This window comes from Rattus rattus, chromosome X, assembly GCF_011064425.1.
Source record: "Rattus rattus isolate New Zealand chromosome X, Rrattus_CSIRO_v1, whole genome shotgun sequence".
Classification (NCBI taxonomy): Eukaryota; Metazoa; Chordata; class Mammalia; order Rodentia; family Muridae; genus Rattus; species Rattus rattus.
Genome location: NC_046172.1, coordinates 30,190,367 through 30,208,867, shown reverse-complemented (window position 1 = coordinate 30,208,867; position 18,501 = coordinate 30,190,367). Strand labels below are relative to the sequence as shown.

Below are 18,501 nucleotides of genomic sequence, written 5' to 3'. Positions count from 1 at the left end.
GTGGCTAATAGATTCTACTGGGATTTCATGTCAGTCCTGCTCTGTGCCTACCTCAAGCCAAAAAAAAAAAAAAAAAAAAGCATGGCAGTGCATGCCTCTACTGCCAGCACTCAGGAACTCCGGGGGTTGAGATAGGGTGGCTGCTGTGGTGTTAAGGTTAGTCAGGCCTATGGAATTGTGAAATTAGCTATAGCCTGGTCATAACCACCTTGAAATGCAATTCTGTGATGTCTCTCCTCTCTTCTCTATCCATCACTCCAGTCCCCCCAAAGCCCAGCTACCTGAGATGCCCCGGGTGCTTCCTCCTCCTGAGCCCATTCCTCCGCCACCATCACGCCCTCTGCCTGCAGACCCTAGAGTGGCCAAGGGTCTTGCCCCCAGAGCTGAGGCCAGCACTAGTTCTGCAGCAGTATCATCATTGATCGAGAAGTTTGAAAGGTGAGTCTCGTCCCTTTAGGACTCTATGAGTGAAGGGTGGAGCTGGGACAGGAAGGGATAGTTGTAGGAGAGGCCTCTTGGTCAAGCTCATACCCTGCCTCCATGTGTGTCCATCACCCACCTCAGAGAGCCTGTGATTGTCGCTTCGGATAGGCCAGCCCCTGGCCCCTGCCCAGTTCCCCCAGAGCCAGCCATGTTGCCACAGCCACCCCCGCAGCCAACAGGGTCCCAGCTCCCTGAGGGTGAGGCTTCTCGCTGCCTGTTCCTGCTGGCTCCTGGGCCCCGGGATGGTGAGAAGGTGCCTAACCGGGACAGCGGCATTGACAGCATCAGCTCGCCATCCAACAGTGAAGAGACCTGCTTCGTCAGTGATGACGGGCCCCCCAGCCACAGCCTCTGTCCTGGGCCCCCTGCCCTGGCTAGTATGCCAGTGGCTTTGGCCGACCCCCACCGGCCTGGCTCCCAGGAGGTTGACAGTGACCTGGAAGAGGAAGAGGAGGAGGAAGAAGAGGAGGAAAAGGAAAGAGAAATTCCAGTGCCCCCGATGGAGAGACAGGAGTCTGTGGAGGTACTGACCTACGTATTACCCAAGATTCAGGGCCATGCAGAGAAAGCAGGAGCTTGGCTTTTGTACTTGATTCTTTCCCTAGGTTGGTGTTTCTCAAAACAGGCCATTGCTTCTACTTAGTCTACTTAGCACCTAGTATGGAGCACAGGTAGCAAACCCCTGCTCCTCTCCCAAATGACTGTGAACACTAAAATGGCCATGCCTCATTCTAAATGCCCATTAGGAAAGTGGCTCAACTTTCTTCAGAGAACCACTAATGGACCTCAGTCTTTTCATGACCCAGTAGCTGTGTGACACTGAGGATGTCTCTTCCCATCCTACTCCTCACTATAAGTCTCAGTTTCCTTGTTTGTGTGACAGAAACTCTCCCATACCAGAGAGACTTCTCAGCAACTAGAGAAGAGGCACAGAGCCAGAGCCCCCATGGGGCCTGAAGCTCTTGGTGGTTGGGGACTCTTTCCATGCTTTGTCTACCTAATGTTTCTACAGAAGGAATCCTTGCACTCACGTAAGGTCTCAGCCAGAATACCTGCCTTGCCAGAACTAAGCACGGCTGTGGGGCCTGGGGCTAGGGAGTACCGAGATGACACTCAGCAAGTATGTAGCCTGCAAACAAGAAAGTGAGCGGCAGGCATAATCTTAGACATTTTTATACTTCTGTGCCTTTCTCACACCCCACGTACTCAGCAAGCCTTTGCTGACAGCAAGCTGAATGAGTGACTAAATATGATATTTAGAGACTGTAATCTGCAGTCTGTTCTGTTTTTATTTATAGGAAGTCTTTTAGGGTTGGGAGTGTAGGCAAATGTAGAGCATTCGCCTAGCATGCATGAGGCCCCAAGTTTAATCCCCAACATTGCAAAAGTTAAATTTATAAATGAAAGTAAAATATATGAAATTGTCTCCATCACAAATGGACATGGACCCTATTATTTGTCTTTATAATGGGGACTTTTAAAATCAGAAATAATTAGGCAACTTGTACGTGCTAATACATGATTGGTAGACTAGGATTTGAATCCATGAAGTTGGACTTCCTGGTCCTCATGTTTAGCCACCAAACCACACTCAATGAGTAGAGAAAGCAGACCAATGGGTATATGACTGTCTGTGTGAAGGAGTTCTTATCTTCAGAACTGAGGGGACAAACTTTATAAGGGATCCAGCTACAGGAAGCTTTATGAATCAGATCAGAGTAATCTCAGGGTGGAACTAAGGTTAGAGCCTTATGTGCACTTAGGGGAGCCAGGCATGGTAACATTGCCTGTAGTCCAGCCACTGGGGAAACTGATGGAGGAGGATCACTTCGGTGTGTTTGAGGGCATGCTGAGAAATAGTAACACCTGATAAATGAGTGAAGTGGGGAGGGAGAGAAGAAAATGGATCAAAGGAGCTGGGGTTAAGGTGGAGATGACGATCAAGGGTCACTTCTTCTTTGCAGCTGACCGTGCAGCAGAAGGTATTCCATATTGCCAATGAACTCCTGCAAACTGAGAAGGCCTATGTTTCCAGGCTTCATCTCCTGGATCAGGTGAATGGCCCCTCTGGGGTCCCAGGACCCTAAGATATGGTAGGTAGGTTCCATAGAGGACATGATAGGTCCTAAGCCTAACTCCACCATTAGGACCAGAATCCAGAAGTGGTAAGGTCTCTCTGGCTGACCTTGAAGCCAGTTGTGATAATGTTCACAAGTTCGATCCTCACACCTAACTCTTAAACAGACATGAAACAGCCGTGAGATTGTGACTCTTGACACTTCTGACTCCTCCCCCTCATCTTGACTGTACCTTTCTTCATGGACCTCTTCTAACCTTGACTCTTCACTCCGCATCCATTAGAATCCCTGAGGGTAGGGATCTTTATTTGTCTTGTCATTGCTCCATCCTAGCCTCTAAAACAGTGCTTTATACACTAGACACACGCATAAATATTTGTTACAGTAAAGGGATCTAATTCCAGTCTTCTCTCTGAACCCAAATCTGCTTCTGACCTTGCTCCAGGTCCTAACTTAGCATCATCCCAGTTCCTAACTCCAGGTCCTAATCTTGGTGACTGACAATTCTCTCAATTCTCACTCTCCATGGTCTCAAGACCAGTTAGAATCTCACAGGTCCACAGAGCAGCCCACAGATAACCACCCTTACCTGCAAGCTGCCCTTTCCCCCATCTAAGCTCTGGTTTCACTTGGGCTGAGCACTTGTCCCTTGCTCCACTAGGTATTCTGTGCCCGGCTGCTGGAAGAAGCTCGGAACCGCAGTTCCTTCCCTGCAGATGTTGTCCATGGCATCTTCTCTAACATCTGCTCCATCTACTGCTTCCATCAGCAGTTCCTGCTGCCTGAGCTGGAGAAGCGCATGGAGGAATGGTGAGGGGCCTCAGAGCCAGTCTGCTCCTTCCGGCATCAGTTAACATGCTAAGCCCAGATGCACTCAGAGAATTTCATTCCTGGGCTGGAGATGTTGGAGATGTAGCTCAGTGACAGACATCCCCAGCATCATAAAAATAAGTTGATTCTTACCTACCTCTTCTCTTCTGAATAACAAAACCAAACAAAAAACCCAAGAAACAAAGCCACCCAACCTCTGCCTTCTTGGCCCTCTCAATTTATTGTGGAACACAAATGAGGGCCTAAAACGCTATAGCAGAGTACCAGAACCCTTGAGAGCGTAAGAAAGCTCAAGAGATGGCTCAGTTGGTAGACATGCTTGCTGCTGGCAACCCGAGTTCAAGCCCTGGAACCCATTAACAATGGAAGAAAAGAAATGGCTCTACAGGGGTTGGGGATTTAGCTCCGAGGGTTTAGCCCTGGGTTTGGTCCCCAGCCCCCAGAAAAAAAAAAAAGGAAAAAAAAAGAAATGGCTCTACAAAGTTGTCCTTTAACATCCACATGGCTGTGTGCTTCTTACCACCCTCCTCTCACCTCACCCCCGCTGCCCCACCCCACCACCATTATCATCAAACTTAAAACAAAAAAGTGTTGAGATTTAGCTGTTGTATGCCTATAATCCTATCACTTGGAACTCTGGCAGACCAATGAATTTGAGACCAGCCTAGACCTACACATAGTGAGACTGTCTTAAAAAAAGCTGGGTGGTGGTGGCTCAGGCCTTTAATCCCACTACTTGAGAAGCAGAGACAAGAGGATCTCTGAGTTTGAGGCCAGCCTGGTCTACAGAGTAAGTTCCAGGACAGCCAGAGCTACATAGAGAGACTCTGTGTTGAAAAAATGTTCCCCCCAAGATAATTAAAAAGAATAAGTTTAAGAGCTAAAATGAGGGGTTGGGGATTTAGCTCAGTGGTAGAGCACTTGCCTAGCACTTCCCCAGCTCCAAAAAAAAAAGAATTGAAAAAAAAAAAAGCTAAAATGAGCCAGATGTGATGACACGTGCCTCTAGTTCTAGCACTTGGGAGGCAGAGGCAGGTAGATCTCGGAGTTCAAGGCCAGCCTGGTCTGTAGAGTGAGTTCTAGGACAGCCAGGGCTACACAGAGAAATCCTGCCTCAAACAAACAAACAAAAGAGCTAAAATGGTTAGGTTCAAATTCTGCCTCTGCTACTTATCTAAATTTAAGGAAATGTCTTACCTTGCTGTATGTACCTTGGCTTTATTTATTCATGTGTATAGTTTTGTTTGTTTGTTGCCATGTTTGGATTAAGCCTAAGGCCTTGCACAAGCTAGGTAAATGCATTACCCCTAAGCTATATACTCAAATCTTCCTTGTCTTTAAAATGAGGACAATAATAAGGGCCTACCTTGTAGATTATTCTAATAATTAAATGTGTTAGTACATGTTCAGAGCTTAAAACGGTTTCTAGCATATAAGAATTTGAAGCTTATAAGCTTATGAGTTGTTTTGTTTTGAGACAGAGTGTCATTCTATAGACCAGGCTGGCCTAGATCTCACAAAGATCCACCTGCCTCTGTCTCCTAAGTGCTTAAAGGCATGCACAATAGATGTGGTAGAGGTGAGAATGGAAGACTGGGATGCAGACAAATGGATTAAGGGTAGCCTAGGAATAAAGAAGAGTGATTTGAGGAGAAGCAAATGCCCGAGGTAGGAGGGCAGGGCTTAGGAGCTGACTCTGGCCTTCAGATTCTCCTCTTCTAATATAACCTAGAGCATCTACACCACCTGTTTGAATAGTCTACCCAAACAACAACCAGGCCATGGCATTACCTGCTTAAAATTGCCTCCATGTTCCCTACACTCACAGGCTAAACTATGCTTCTTCTAGAAAACTGTGACTACAGCGGGCTAGCATAAAGCCTAGTTCCTATATCTCCTTTACCATCCTGTGGCCTTAAGTCTGCTTTGTCTCTCACATCACACTGTAACCAGAGAGTTCAGCAAGACTTGGTTACTTTTCCTACCTTACAAGAAGGTAAAGCTCTCGGGTATTGACTTGAGTATGGCTCAGCACTGTGTCTCTGGCACTACCCAGCATAAGACTGGGCAATAAGCAATAATTAGTGTATGAATGGCCCTTACAATATGGCAAGAGTGGGTGGTCCAGGATGATAGCTTTTGGGACTGAAGCAGGACAGAGTTAGTCTACAGCCTCAGCTCAAACTGAGTCCCTGAGCCTAATTGGCCTGTACTATAAGCAGCATTTCCTAAAAAGGAAGCCAGTTGAAAAATGGCTTTCTTCCTGAGGCTGGAGACCAAGTCAGCCCCTGCTTCTACTCTAGGGACCGCTACCCACGCATTGGTGACATCCTTCAGAAGTTGGCACCCTTCCTCAAGATGTATGGCGAGTATGTGAAAAACTTCGACCGGGCTGTAGAGCTGGTCAACACATGGACAGAGCGTTCTACCCAGTTTAAAGTCATCATCCATGAAGTACAGGTAAGAATTGAAACTGGATAAAACATGCTACGGGAGGAAAGGTCTACAAGGACCTGGGGGAGGCCTTTAGCTAGACCTGAGCTTTTCTGCTTCCATCACAGAAGGAGGAAGCCTGTGGCAACCTGACCTTGCAGCACCACATGCTGGAGCCCGTGCAGCGTATCCCCCGCTATGAGCTTCTTCTCAAGGACTATCTGTTAAAGCTGCCTCATGGCTCCCCGGACAGCAAGGATGCCCAGAGTGAGTCTGTGCCCCTAGGCCCTCCCTACTTCCCCACACGGGTAGGTCTAACCAGACTTCTGAGTCAGGACTCTAGATTTCATTCACAGGGTTGGTCCGCCAATGTTGAATGATTCACATCTCCAAATGGGATCTAAACTGAAGGGCCTATATTGAGGCTCTGTGGTGAGACTTTAGGATGAATCTCCAGGTTCATTACTCTGCCTTCCTTACCCAGAAAGAGCCCAGTTAGGAACTTGTGACTGGAACTGTACGGTCTAAGGGGTATGCTTAGTCTTATCATCTTTAGGAGACCATGCTTTTCTTAGGCTGAACCCAAGATTCATCTCTCAATGAAGCTGAGAATGAAAGGAAGCCTAACCCTCTGGAGCCTGAGCCTCCAGGCTCAGAGCCTAGCTTGAATGCTTCAGGCCAAGCCCATTTTATTAATTCTCTATGGATGAGCTCCCAAGTAAAAGCCCCATATAGTCAGACTTCTAGATTTTCACCCTCCAGAGTTCATTTAGAGCTCTACTCCAGGCCCACTGGCTACTCCCAAGAATGAACCTCCCCAAAGAATTTCAAGTGCGATCAGACGTGTTCCTATATTTTACGCCTCTCAGGTTTGGATCTATAGGCTGAGATACCTCCTCTTCAGAGAGTAATTCTTCATTTACTGAATCTCTAGAAAAGTAGTTGGTTTAGATTCCTTCCATATTTCCCCCATCTGTGTCAGGTCAGGGCTCAGATGAAGCTCTTGAATCTAGCCCACTTGCTCTTCCTTGAACTCATATTTTCATTTATTCATCACTAACATAACAACTCAGTGTTTGTGCATTGTTCTAGGCACGGGGAATCAGGAACTGAGCAAAATCAATGAGGTCTTTGACTCAGGGAGTATGTGTTTTAGTTGGAGAGAGCCAATAACCAAGTGTGACAAATCCACAGGAACATATCTGTCGGTGCTAAGTGTGACTTGCAGACGTAGGGGAGTGATGTAAGGGCGACTAGACAATCTACTTTTAGCCGGTGACTTCTATGCAGGGAAGATGGCTAAACCAAAACCTGAATAACAAGAAAGTTGCCACAGGCTAATGGGAGGGGAATGTTCTAGGCTGCTCCAGTAGTAAATGTGGAGGCTCCAAAGCAGGGGGAGATGGGCAAGCTGATAGAGGTGGTTGTATCTCTGTGACAACAAAGAGGGCTCTATGACCTGAGGGTGACAAGGGAGGGCAGAATGATAGTTAGAAAGAGGTTGGAGGAGAAAGCTTTGGAAGCTCAGATGAGGTGATTAGTTTATTCTGAGTGCAGTGGATAGTCACAGGAAGGCCATGATTAGGATTGGCTGGAGAGTAAGAGAAGGAGAAGGGGCAGGGGCTTTTGTAGTAGCAGTGGTGATGAGAAACAGTTCCATTCCAGATATAGTCTATTTAGAAGTAGCACTGAAGACCTCAGGATACCACAGATGCTGAGACTGGTAGAGTCAAGAATGATGGTTCTTGGGGCTAGAGAGAGAACTCTGTGATTAAAAGAGCACATAATACTTTTTCAGAGAACCCAAGTTCAGCTGCTAGCACTCATATTTAGACAGCTCACAACTACCTGTTGTGCTCCAGAGGGAACAGATGCCCTCTTCTGGGCTCCATGGGCACTTACACATGCACACAAGGGAGCTGCCAGTTTAGATACTTAGATGAGTCTAGAATTCCTGGGAGGAATTTAAGTGCCAGTGGTGCACAGCTTAGTATCCAACGCCATGGAGCAAGTGACATTTACCAAAGGGAGTGAATCTAAATGAAAAGGAAAACAGGAGGACCCAGTAAAGGCTCAGGAAGGTGGGATCAGAAATAAAAAATGAAGAAGTAGCCCAAATGTAGGGAGGAGCAGAGAAAGTGTACAGATCACAGGAACGGGGAGCAGACAGTTGTGTCCTGTTCTGTGCATACTCCCCAAACCCTTCACCTAACCAGGTGAGGGCACTTTGTTCCCCAACCTGGACCTCTGAAATAAACTAGACTTTGAGAAAATTTGGTAACTAAGCTCTGCCAACAGACAGCTGCATATTAAGTACCATGTTCCTCTCTCAAATGAGAGCTCCACTGAGGGGCCAATGTAAGGCGTAAAACCAAAATCTGAAGAAATTGCCTTCTAGGCCAGGTACCATGCCTATTAATCTTAACTACTCTGCAGGCCACGGCAGGAGGACTGGCTACCTGGGCTAAAAGTCAAATCCAAGGCCGACCTGGGCAAATTAATAAGGAAAAAGGTAGGGGTAGGCATGTTAGCAGGAGAGCACTTTCCTAGCACATGTGAAGCCCCAGGTTAACTCTCCAGGACTTCACATAAAACAACCCTAAACCCAGTTGGGCGTAGTGACTGCCTAACTTCAAGCTTGGTTTTCTTATAAGCTTACTAGGAAATGATAATGTCTATTTTACAGAATTGTTTTGAGGCTAAATGAGATAATCTAGTTAAAATATTTAGCAGAGTACCTGGCACATGACAAAGACTCAATAAACATTAGCTATTTTTGATAACTAAATGTTCTGGGTAAGGTCCATACTGAGTTAGCTATCAGGTGAGTTTATTAACTTCAGTTTCCTGTTTTGTACTAGCTTCAACCATATCTGAATCTCTAGAACAGATCTTCGCATTCCCTATATTGACTCCAAAAGGGAACTCTGTCAACCACACAAATAAACTTCGAAGGATGGTTTCCTACCCTGAACGAGAGCTGGCTAAGATCTGCCCACTGAGCTACCCCAGCTCAAGATCCTATGCTGAGCTCCCTATATTTTATGACTCAAAGTAAAATCCTTAAGCTGAGCCCCATTGAATCATCTTTCTGGTTCTGTTGACTGACTCACCTCCCTTTTGCTCCCAGACTAAACTCCAGAGCCCAAGAGTGAACTCTAGAATGAGACCCCAGACTGGCAAGCCCAGCCTAAGCCCCACTAAAGCTTCTAACTTTAGGCTAACATCCTCAGAACAAACTCCCAAACAGAGCCTGGGATTCCCAGAAGTGTTAATTTGTTTCCTGCATGGTACATCACTAGACAGGTCCTGACAGCAAACACAGCTTCTAGTCTGAGCCCAACCATGTATACAGGCCTAAGTTTCTGTGCCCCCAACTCGCCAATCTTCTTGTCCCTTTGGGCTCTCCTGGGGTGTGAAAGATGCAGCATCCATGGAGAAAAAGCAGCTGCCACCTTCTAAGTAGATAACCACCTGAGTCTTTGGCTTATGTTTTTTTCAAGACAGGATTTCTCTCTCTATCCCTGGCTGTCCTAAACTAGCTCTGTAGAGCAGGCTGCCCTTGAACTCACAGAGATCTGCCTGTCTCTGCCTCCTTAGTGCTGGGATTAAAGACATGTTACCACCACTCAGCAAGTCTTGGCTTTTAACTCTGATAAACTAGTCTTCTGAGGTTCTGTTTATTAGAGGGGCTGATTTATACTAAGCATCCGTTGGGGATCCCTGAGAAAGGTAGTGGGAAGTGAGCCCTTTCCTCAGCGACTTCTTGTGTACTGAGGGACTCAGATGCAGTGAGTGTTGAGCATGCAGTGTGACTAGTGAGGCAGAAGGAGCAAGGACAGTGTCCTAACTCATCCTTGGAGCTTAGGGAAGGCTGCTAGACGTGGTAAGCCAAATCCAGAAGGCTGGATGGCAGTTGGCCAAGTGAAGCAAGACAGGGCTTGTTTAGGGAGGTGCATATGGAGGAAGCCACAGCGGTCAATTGAAGCCAATCACCAAGGGCTTTCAATGCTAGACAAAAGAGCTGGGTCTTTGCTGTGCTGGCATAGTGAAACATTGACAGATTTAAGCGGAGGGGAAACAGTAGCTGCGCACAAGAAAGCTCCTTCTGGCTGCCAGGGGTTGAAGGGAGTTGGAGGAAGGCCCAGCACCTGAAAGGCATATGGAGACCTGAGCTGGAGCAGTGGCCACAGGATCCTCTTTGGTACCAGAATGTGCTCGTCTTAGGAAACAGGGCTTGCTTTGCCATCCATGTGGATGTGTTTCTCTAGTGCAGGCGTGAGTTCTGAGGTGGGAATCAACTGTGTAGAGTGGGAACCCTAAAGCTGCAGCCAGACTGGAGGCAGAGGCAGAGGCAGAGGCAGAGGCAGAGGCAGAGGCAGGGAAGGTATACATAACATGTGGAGATTTATGAAGACTTGTTTCATTTTTTTTCATAATGACAATGTCCCCATAGGAAGTATGGAAATAACCGAAAAGATGACAAAAGTGGGGGACCAAGAAACCTCCTGATAAATGTTTAAGCATACATTTTTTAGATATGTGTTAGCAAAACTTAGATTATTTTATATATTCGAACTTGTATCTTTTTCCTAAGACACTCTGAACATTTCCCATATTGTCAAAAACCCTACATAAATATCATTGTTAATGATTGATTTTCTACTATTTGCCTGTGCTGTAAATTCTGTAACTACGCTCCTATGGTTGAACATTTTTGTTTTAGGTTTGACAGTGTTATAAAAAAAAAACCCATTGCAATGCAAGAGTATTTTTGCATAGAACATGTGCCTATAGTCAGAACGGGGAAGACAAACAACAGTGTCTCTCCCTTCTTCCCTCCCTTCTTCCCTTCCTCTAACATACAAAGCAAATGCTCTACCACAAGCCACATTCCCCCAACTCCACTTTGTTTTGCTACTGCAGCTACTGCTGCCTTATCTTTATCATCATCTACATTTTCTTGTGTGTGCTTGTGTGTGTGCATTCGAGATAGGGTCTTACATATCATAGGCTGACCTCAAACTGGCTGTGTGCCTGAGGATGACCTTGACTTTCTAATCCTACCATCTCTACCTCCTGAGTGCTGGGGTTATGGGCATGCATCACCACACCCAGTTTATATGGTGCTAAGTATGATGGACCCCAGGGCTTTACATGTGTTAGAGGGACTCTCCAACTGAGCATCCCCAGTTCTCTTTATAGTCTTTTGTCATTGCTGCTGCTGTTCTTTCGATTTGGTTTGAGCCCAGGATTTAAAGGTCACCCAGGGGAATATAGAAAGATTCTGTCTCAAAAATAAAACAAAACAAACAATAACAACAAAAGTAAACCCAAGAACTATCCATAGTCCCACTCGCCAGAAACAAGTGTCCAACATGACCTTGTTTCCTGCCAGTTAATGGTCATAATCATTTTACCAAGCTTACATTTTATTGGCTGACAGCTATCCCATATTTCTGCTACTGTGTTGTTAATGTGGGCAGTTTCTGATTTGAAACGATGTAGTCATGAACATCTTTTGAGGCTGGCATTTGCCGGGAGGGGGAGAGTATAGTTAGCCAGAAGGAGATATTCATGGAGTAGAGCTGTCCTGCAGAGCTTCCTCTCGTTGGACTCCCACCTGATCTTACTTTTCTGTGCTGTAGAGTCTTTGGAGCTGATAGCCACAGCAGCAGAACACTCTAATGCTGCCATCCGTAAAATGGTAAGTGGCCCTTCAAGCCCTGTCCTTTTTTGGCCATCCCTCTGTGGTAGCTCTGTCCTGGGCCTGGTGGAGGCAGGCTTGACTTGAGGACATTTAAGGGGAAGTGTTGCCCACCCCAAGCTTTATCTTTTACTTCCTGCCAGGAACGAATGCACAAGCTGCTGAAGGTCTATGAGCTGCTAGGGGGTGAGGAGGACATTGTCAGTCCCACCAAAGAGCTCATAAAAGAAGGTCATATCCTTAAGCTGTCAGCAAAGAATGGGACCACTCAAGATCGATACCTCATATTAGTAAGTGCCAGGGGTGGGCTTGTGGGTGGCTATGTCCTCGGTACATAGATAACCTGGTAGTTATTCAAGAATAGACCTCTAGCCAGCTGTCCTTTCCTTGGGGCAGTCATTGTATTTTCACTTTGTAAGCTAGAAATATTTTTGTAGATTATGTAACTACAATTTAGATATGAATTGGCCAACTAGGAAGTAACTCCCATGACATTTCCTTGTCATTTCCTTCTCTTTCCTCATCACCGTTGTATTGGATTTGAATTAGCTTTTTATGTGTGTATGTATGAGACAGAGTTTCTCTGTATGGTGGCTATCCTGGAACTCCACTCACTCTGTAGACCAGACTGACCTTGAACTCAGATGTATGTCTTCCTCTGCCTCCCGAGTGCTGGGATCAAAACCTTGTGCTACCACTGCCTGACAATTTGGTGTAACTTTCCCCCATTTATTGCCTTACACCCTTAGTAGTAGTATGAGGGTGAGGAAACTTAACCATCTACACTAAGCCCCTGTACATGTATCTCAAATCTTCTTCTTCCTCCTAGTTCAACGACCGCCTTCTTTACTGCGTGCCCAGGCTGCGGCTCCTTGGCCAGAAGTTTAGCGTGCGGGCACGTATTGATGTGGATGGCATGGAGGTGAGCACCATGAGAACTGGAAATGTGGGGTGGGGCATTGATCCCAGTGTAGTGTGCATATGTGCAGTGGAGCTCTGTAGGCCTCACTATGATTCTTCCCTCCTCCTTTTAGCTAAAGGAGAGCTCCAACCTCAACATGCCTCGGACCTTCTTGGTGTCAGGAAAACAGCGCTCTCTCGAACTCCAGGCCAGGTACCTGTCCTTGCCTATGCCTTCCCTCCAACTCACTCTTTACTTCAGATATGCTGAGGCATTCCAGGCCTAGAGATCTTTCCAGAGAAAGAGTGAACACCTTTACCCCAAAAGAGATGGCCTTGCTCCTCAGCTATGTGTGTGTGGGTGATTTTGAAGATGACACATTTATGTACATGGTGTGGGAAAAGGTGTTATGTTGGTCAGGAAAGCATTTTGGAGAATGAACAAACTCCAGAACCTAGGGAAGAGTGGATTACTTAACCCTGTCATGAATAGCCTCACAAATGGCTATCACCACCACATATAGCTACCATCAGTCCATTTTAAAGCTGTATAAATTGAGGTACCTTTCCTAGATCCAGCTAGCAGGATTAGAGCTGAAATTGGAGCTTAGGTCTCATCAGCTTGGCACATGGGTTCCTAACCACTGTCTACTTTCTGAGAGTCCAGGTAAAAGTGTCTAACAAGGTCCTGATCAGCTGCAAAGTGAGTGCACATCAGCACGTGGCCTTTTTACAGGCTGCTTGGAAGTAAGAGGTGACCATGAGGAGTGCATGGAGGCAGAAGGGGAAGAGTTAAGGCAACCTAGTAGTTGGCCAGGCAGTGGTGGCACATACCTTTAATCCTGGCACTTGGGAGGCAGAAGCAGGAAAATCTTTTGAGTTTGAGGCTAGCCTGGTCTGCAGAATGAGTTCCAGGATAGCTAAAGCTACAAAAAGAAACCCTGCCTCAAGAAAACAAAACAAAACAAAACAACCAAGCTTAGTGGTTGGACCTTGATGTTCTGGGATACCAAGAGAACCTCCCTGAGGCCTGTAGTTGTACAAGAATCAGGAAGGAACAATAGGCCTGGCAAAACAGAAAACAGGACCATCTAGGGAAGAGACAAGCCACAAAGGCATGGCATCTGCCTATAGTTAGGGATATTTTTTTTTTTTTTTTTTGGTTCTTTTTTTCGAGCTGGGGACCAACCAGGGCCTTGTGCTTCTAGGTAAGCGCCACCACTGAGCTAAATACCCAGCCCCCAGTTAGGGATATTCTAAGAGTGCTGATACAGAGGCTTCCAAACAGTGATTTCTCCCAGCCGCAACAGAATAGCATGGAGAAATGACTTTGTAATCATATTTATTGTCTGGAAATTGCTCAGGTTGGCCTTGAATTCAAAATAATTCTCTTGGCTTAGTATCTCTAGTGTTCACTTTTTTAAAGATTTATTTTGATTATTTAAAAATTATGTGTATGCCATGTGTCTGGTCTGTGCATATGAGTACAGGTGACTTTGGAGTCTGTGAGGAGCAACAGGTCCATTGGAGCTAGAATTATAAGCAGTTGTCAACTGCAGGACATGAATTGTGAGAACTGAACTTGAGTCCTCTACATGAGCCATCTCCAGCCAATTACATTTTTCCTCGAGCAGGGTTCTACTATGCAGCCTGGCAGGCCTAGAACTTGCTAATGTAGAATAGGCTAGCCTCAAACTCATTAGAGACCTACTTGCCTTTGCCTCCAGAGTACTGGGATTAAAGGCACACACCATCACACCTGACACCACTAGTCATTTTTTAAATTATTTATTAAAAAACTTTAAATGTTTATGGGTGCCTTGCTTGCATGTATGTCTGGCAGTATGTACTTACAAGGTGTCTGAGGAGATCAGAAGATGGTGTCAGATACCCTGGAACCAGAGTTGGAAATGGTTGTGAAGTGGGTGCAGGGAATTGAATCAGGTAGGGTCGTCTAGAAGAATACCAAGTCCTCTTAACTGCGGAGCTAGCTCTCTAGTCCCTTAAAAAAATTTTAATGAAAACTTTCTGTCTGGTGTGGTGGTTTCTGCCTGTAATCCCACTGTTTGAAAGGCTGGGGCAGGGAGATTGCTGGGAAATTCAAGGCAAGATTGAGATAGACTGTGAGACCTTGTCAGGAAAAAAAAAAACAAAACAAACAAAAAAAAAACAAGAGGGACTGATTAGTTTTAAATATACAAAAACAAAACAAAATCAAAAAACCCAAACAGTATAAGCACCCATAATCTTAAATATAGCTTAGCTGGTTCTTATCTTGGCAATTTGTGGAATCAGCTGAGGACTTTTTAAAGTACTGATGCCTGGGCTCCATCCCCAAAGATTCCAATTTAATTGGCCTTCAAGTATTCTCAACAAAGCTCCTCAGGTGATTTGATGAACACCAGGACTTAGAGCCATTGATTTAAGAACCAATAACTATGGATAGAAGGAGAGAACTTGCCTACCCTCCATAAGGACCTGGGTCCCATTGCCAGAACTTCTCTTCTTTCATACACAAGACATTGGCATGTTTTTGCTTTGGTTTGGTCCCAGGCCATCCTTGGAACTCTTCAGTTCAAATGGTTCTCCTGACTTATTTTCCTGAGTAAGTAGGACTAACAAATATGAACTTCATCCTTATATACCTTATGAATGGTCACAAATTCTACCATAATTCTTAAAAAGTAAGAGCAACACTTGTTCACTGCCAAGAAATTAAAGTTGAAAAATATAAAGAAGTAATTATTTTTTATGAATATATAGTCAGATCAACTCCCATCTCAGTGCTGGGCTTATAGATATTTGCCACAATTTCTAGCTTTTGTGTAACTATTAGGATCTGATCTCAGGTCTTCATGCTTGCATAGCAAGCGCTTTAATCACTGTGCTGTTTCCCAGTACCTGCAGCCACATTTTATTATGAACCTTTTCCAAAGTACAGAAAACTAGAAAGAATTACAGTGAGCACTAATACATCATTTAGAGTCTACAAGGGTTAACATGGTGTTATATTTAGCATATCATAGATCTATACTTTTAGCCACCCACCAATCCAATGCTTGATGCTTCTTCTTGATATCTGACCATTGTGCATGATACGTTGTTTGTTTTTGTTTTTCATGACAGGGTTTCTCTGAGTAGCCCTGGCTGGCCTGGAACTCACTTTGTAGACTATGCTGGCCCTGAACTCAGTGATCTGCCTGCCTCTGCCTCCTGAGTCCTGGAATTAAAGGCGTGTGCCACCACACCTGGCAAAACATTTTTCATACAAGTATGTATATCCTGTACTTTGACCATACTTTATATCCAAACCCTCCCTTTGCTTCTTCCCCACTCTTCCCCCTAACAGTCTTGCTTCTACTTCAATGTCATATATAAAATGATTTTGTATATATATGTAAAATCTAGACTCCACAAATGAGATAAAACACATGATATGTATTTTCCTGCATCTGGCTTATTTCACTTAATATAATGATCTGTAGTTGCATCCATTTTCTGGCAAATAACATTTTATTCTTTATGGATTCATGAAAATTCCCTAATACACACATACATACTCACACACATACACTTTTATCTAATTGTCAGTTGACAACTCAGGGCTAATTACATAATGGCTATTGTGAATAGTATAAACATAGATAGGCATGTAATTTCTGTGGTATGCTAATCTTTCATATATATACCTAGGAGCTGGGTCAATATTTGATATACCGTCATGCCTGATTTCAGCGTATATTATAGAGCCATAATTAAATAACATGGTGCTGGCACAAAAATAGACATTTAGATTGATGAGATATAGGACCTAGAAATAAACACACACTCTCTCTCTCTCTCTCTCTCTCACACACACACACACAGACACACACACACACACACAGACACACACACACACACAGAGCCATAGTCAACTAATTTGTTTAGTTTTTGGTTTTTTGAGACAGCCTTACAGAACACTGGACATCCTTGAACTCCTGATCCTGTGTCCACTTAAGCGCTAGGTTGACAGATAAATCACCATGCTTGACTTAGCCACTTGAGTTTTGACAAAGATGCTAAAATCATACATTGTAGAAAAGACAGCTTCTTCAGCAGATGGTGCTGGCAAAACTGAATATCCAATGACTCTGTGTGTGTGTGTGTGTGTGTGTGTGTGTGTGTGTGTGTGTGTGTATCTGTGTATGGGTTTGCACATGCAAGTGCCATTTCCCACAGAAATCCGAGGCATTGGATCACCTTGGAATTAGAGGTACAGGTGGTATGAGGTACACAGTGTGGGTGTTAGGAACTGAACTCTGCAAGATTACATGCCCTTTACTACTGAGCCTTTTAATTTTAAATACATTTCAAAACAAGTTGCAAGCCTTACCATACATAACCCTCCTCTAAAGTCTGGCATTAGTAGAAAATCATTAACTAGAGTTTACAGTTTGTTTCAGTATCACCGCCATACTCTTTTCTTGGCAGATTCTGTATTGAAATGCATAGGTCTTAAGTATACTACAGATGGGATTTAACAAACATTTGATTACAATTCATCAGTTCATGTGCATGTGCATGTATATTGCAAGTTCTGGGGAAGGACCTTGCATGCTAGGTAAGCACTCAGCCACTAACTTGCATCCTACATCCCTAAATAGTGACTCAACATCATAACTTGTTTCACTTCTTTACTTTTTCACACAGTGGACCTAATGATGTAGTCAGATTTCCTATTAGAAAAATACATTTGAAGAGCAGAATGTAAATGTGGAAGGAAAGTAAGAATCCAGATAAGAGATAGCAAAGTAAGGGGTCCTACTTTGCAACAGTGCACTCACATACATAAAATAAATCTTTAAAAACCCTGCCTCCCTTTGCAAAGTTGACATGTTAGCAGATATAGTTTCATGTATGTTCACTACTCTTACATACACTTCACCTTTTTCCCTCTGAGGCCTAGCACCTCCCTTTGGAAACCTTTCTTAAAAGTCCCATTCCAACATAGGCTGAGGTATGTCCCCTTCTCTGGACTCCTCAGTCTTCATGTCCTCTAGAGTCCACACTGATCCCCCTTGTGTTGTCTCCTAAAGTGTATCATGAGCTCCTTGATCTGGAAGACATTGTTGAATAATCACAGGTTATGTGACTTGTTCAAGGTTACATAAAGTGAAGAAGTGTAGTGAAGCCTAGGTCCTATAACTTAAAATACCATTCAGATTGCGTTTTATTGACCTGCCTAACTCAACTCCTTTCTTTTCTCCCCTGCAAGGACTGATGAGGAGAAGAAAGACTGGGTCCAGGTAACACCCAAGGCTTTGTGGTAGGGGTCTGGAAGGGTATTTATTAACAGATCTTTTAGGGACTGATATAGTTAAAAATAAACGGAATAGGTCTGGACACCAGCCTTCCACAGATGCCATTATCACACTCTTACAGATAAGCAAGCTGAAGTCATGAGGGCAGATAGAATCATTCTTCTAGAAAGTCAGCTCCTCTGAACAAAGCTTTGTAAAAGCTTGCACCTAGCCAGCAGCCAGGAAGGCCTTCAGAGGTTTTTCAGCCACCACTCCCCTTCCCACATTTGATAATTACCAGTCATAGACCTGGATTTAAGGAGGGATTTTCTCAGTCATACGTGGTGAGGACAGAGCTGGGCCTAGAAGTCTAGGCTAAGGCATAGGACGGTGTGGTGAGGGCAGAGATAGGCCGTTATGATGGAGTGATCTGACCTCTCATTTCTCACACCTCTTTGCCAGGCCATCAATTCTACCCTCCTGAAGCATGAACAGACCCTGGAGACTTTCAAACTGTTGAACTCAACAAACAGGGATGATGAAGATACTCCCCCTAACTCTCCAGTAAGAGTCTACCTTCAGTACTGGGATCCCTTGAAGCTCCAATGCTTCCACCTTTTCTTGAGATGATATTTCCTTTTCCCAGAAAAAATAGGGGAGTAGAGAGGCAAGGTGCAGGCAGGCCCTCAAAGCCGCTTCTTCTGCTAGTAGGGCTGCAGATTGCACTCCAGAAAGTGAAGGACTTGCCTCCAATAATAGTATGGTAGGGGTGGAACCAGACATGTAT

General features: G+C 44.7%; 1 protein-coding gene across 1 annotated transcript in view; it reads left to right on the top strand.

Annotated features, from left to right (window-relative positions):
- Positions 1-18,501, top strand: part of Fgd1 (FYVE, RhoGEF and PH domain containing 1) — a 41,585-nt gene that overhangs the window by 19,812 nt on the left and 3,272 nt on the right. Inside the window, 13 exon segments of the mRNA XM_032889336.1 lie at positions 262-282; positions 285-438; positions 565-1,006; positions 2,448-2,537; positions 3,223-3,371; positions 5,696-5,852; positions 5,954-6,092; positions 11,474-11,532; positions 11,676-11,822; positions 12,362-12,454; positions 12,567-12,646; positions 17,690-17,720; positions 18,177-18,278. Coding sequence (XP_032745227.1) covers positions 262-282; positions 285-438; positions 565-1,006; positions 2,448-2,537; positions 3,223-3,371; positions 5,696-5,852; positions 5,954-6,092; positions 11,474-11,532; positions 11,676-11,822; positions 12,362-12,454; positions 12,567-12,646; positions 17,690-17,720; positions 18,177-18,278 — 1,664 coding nt within the window.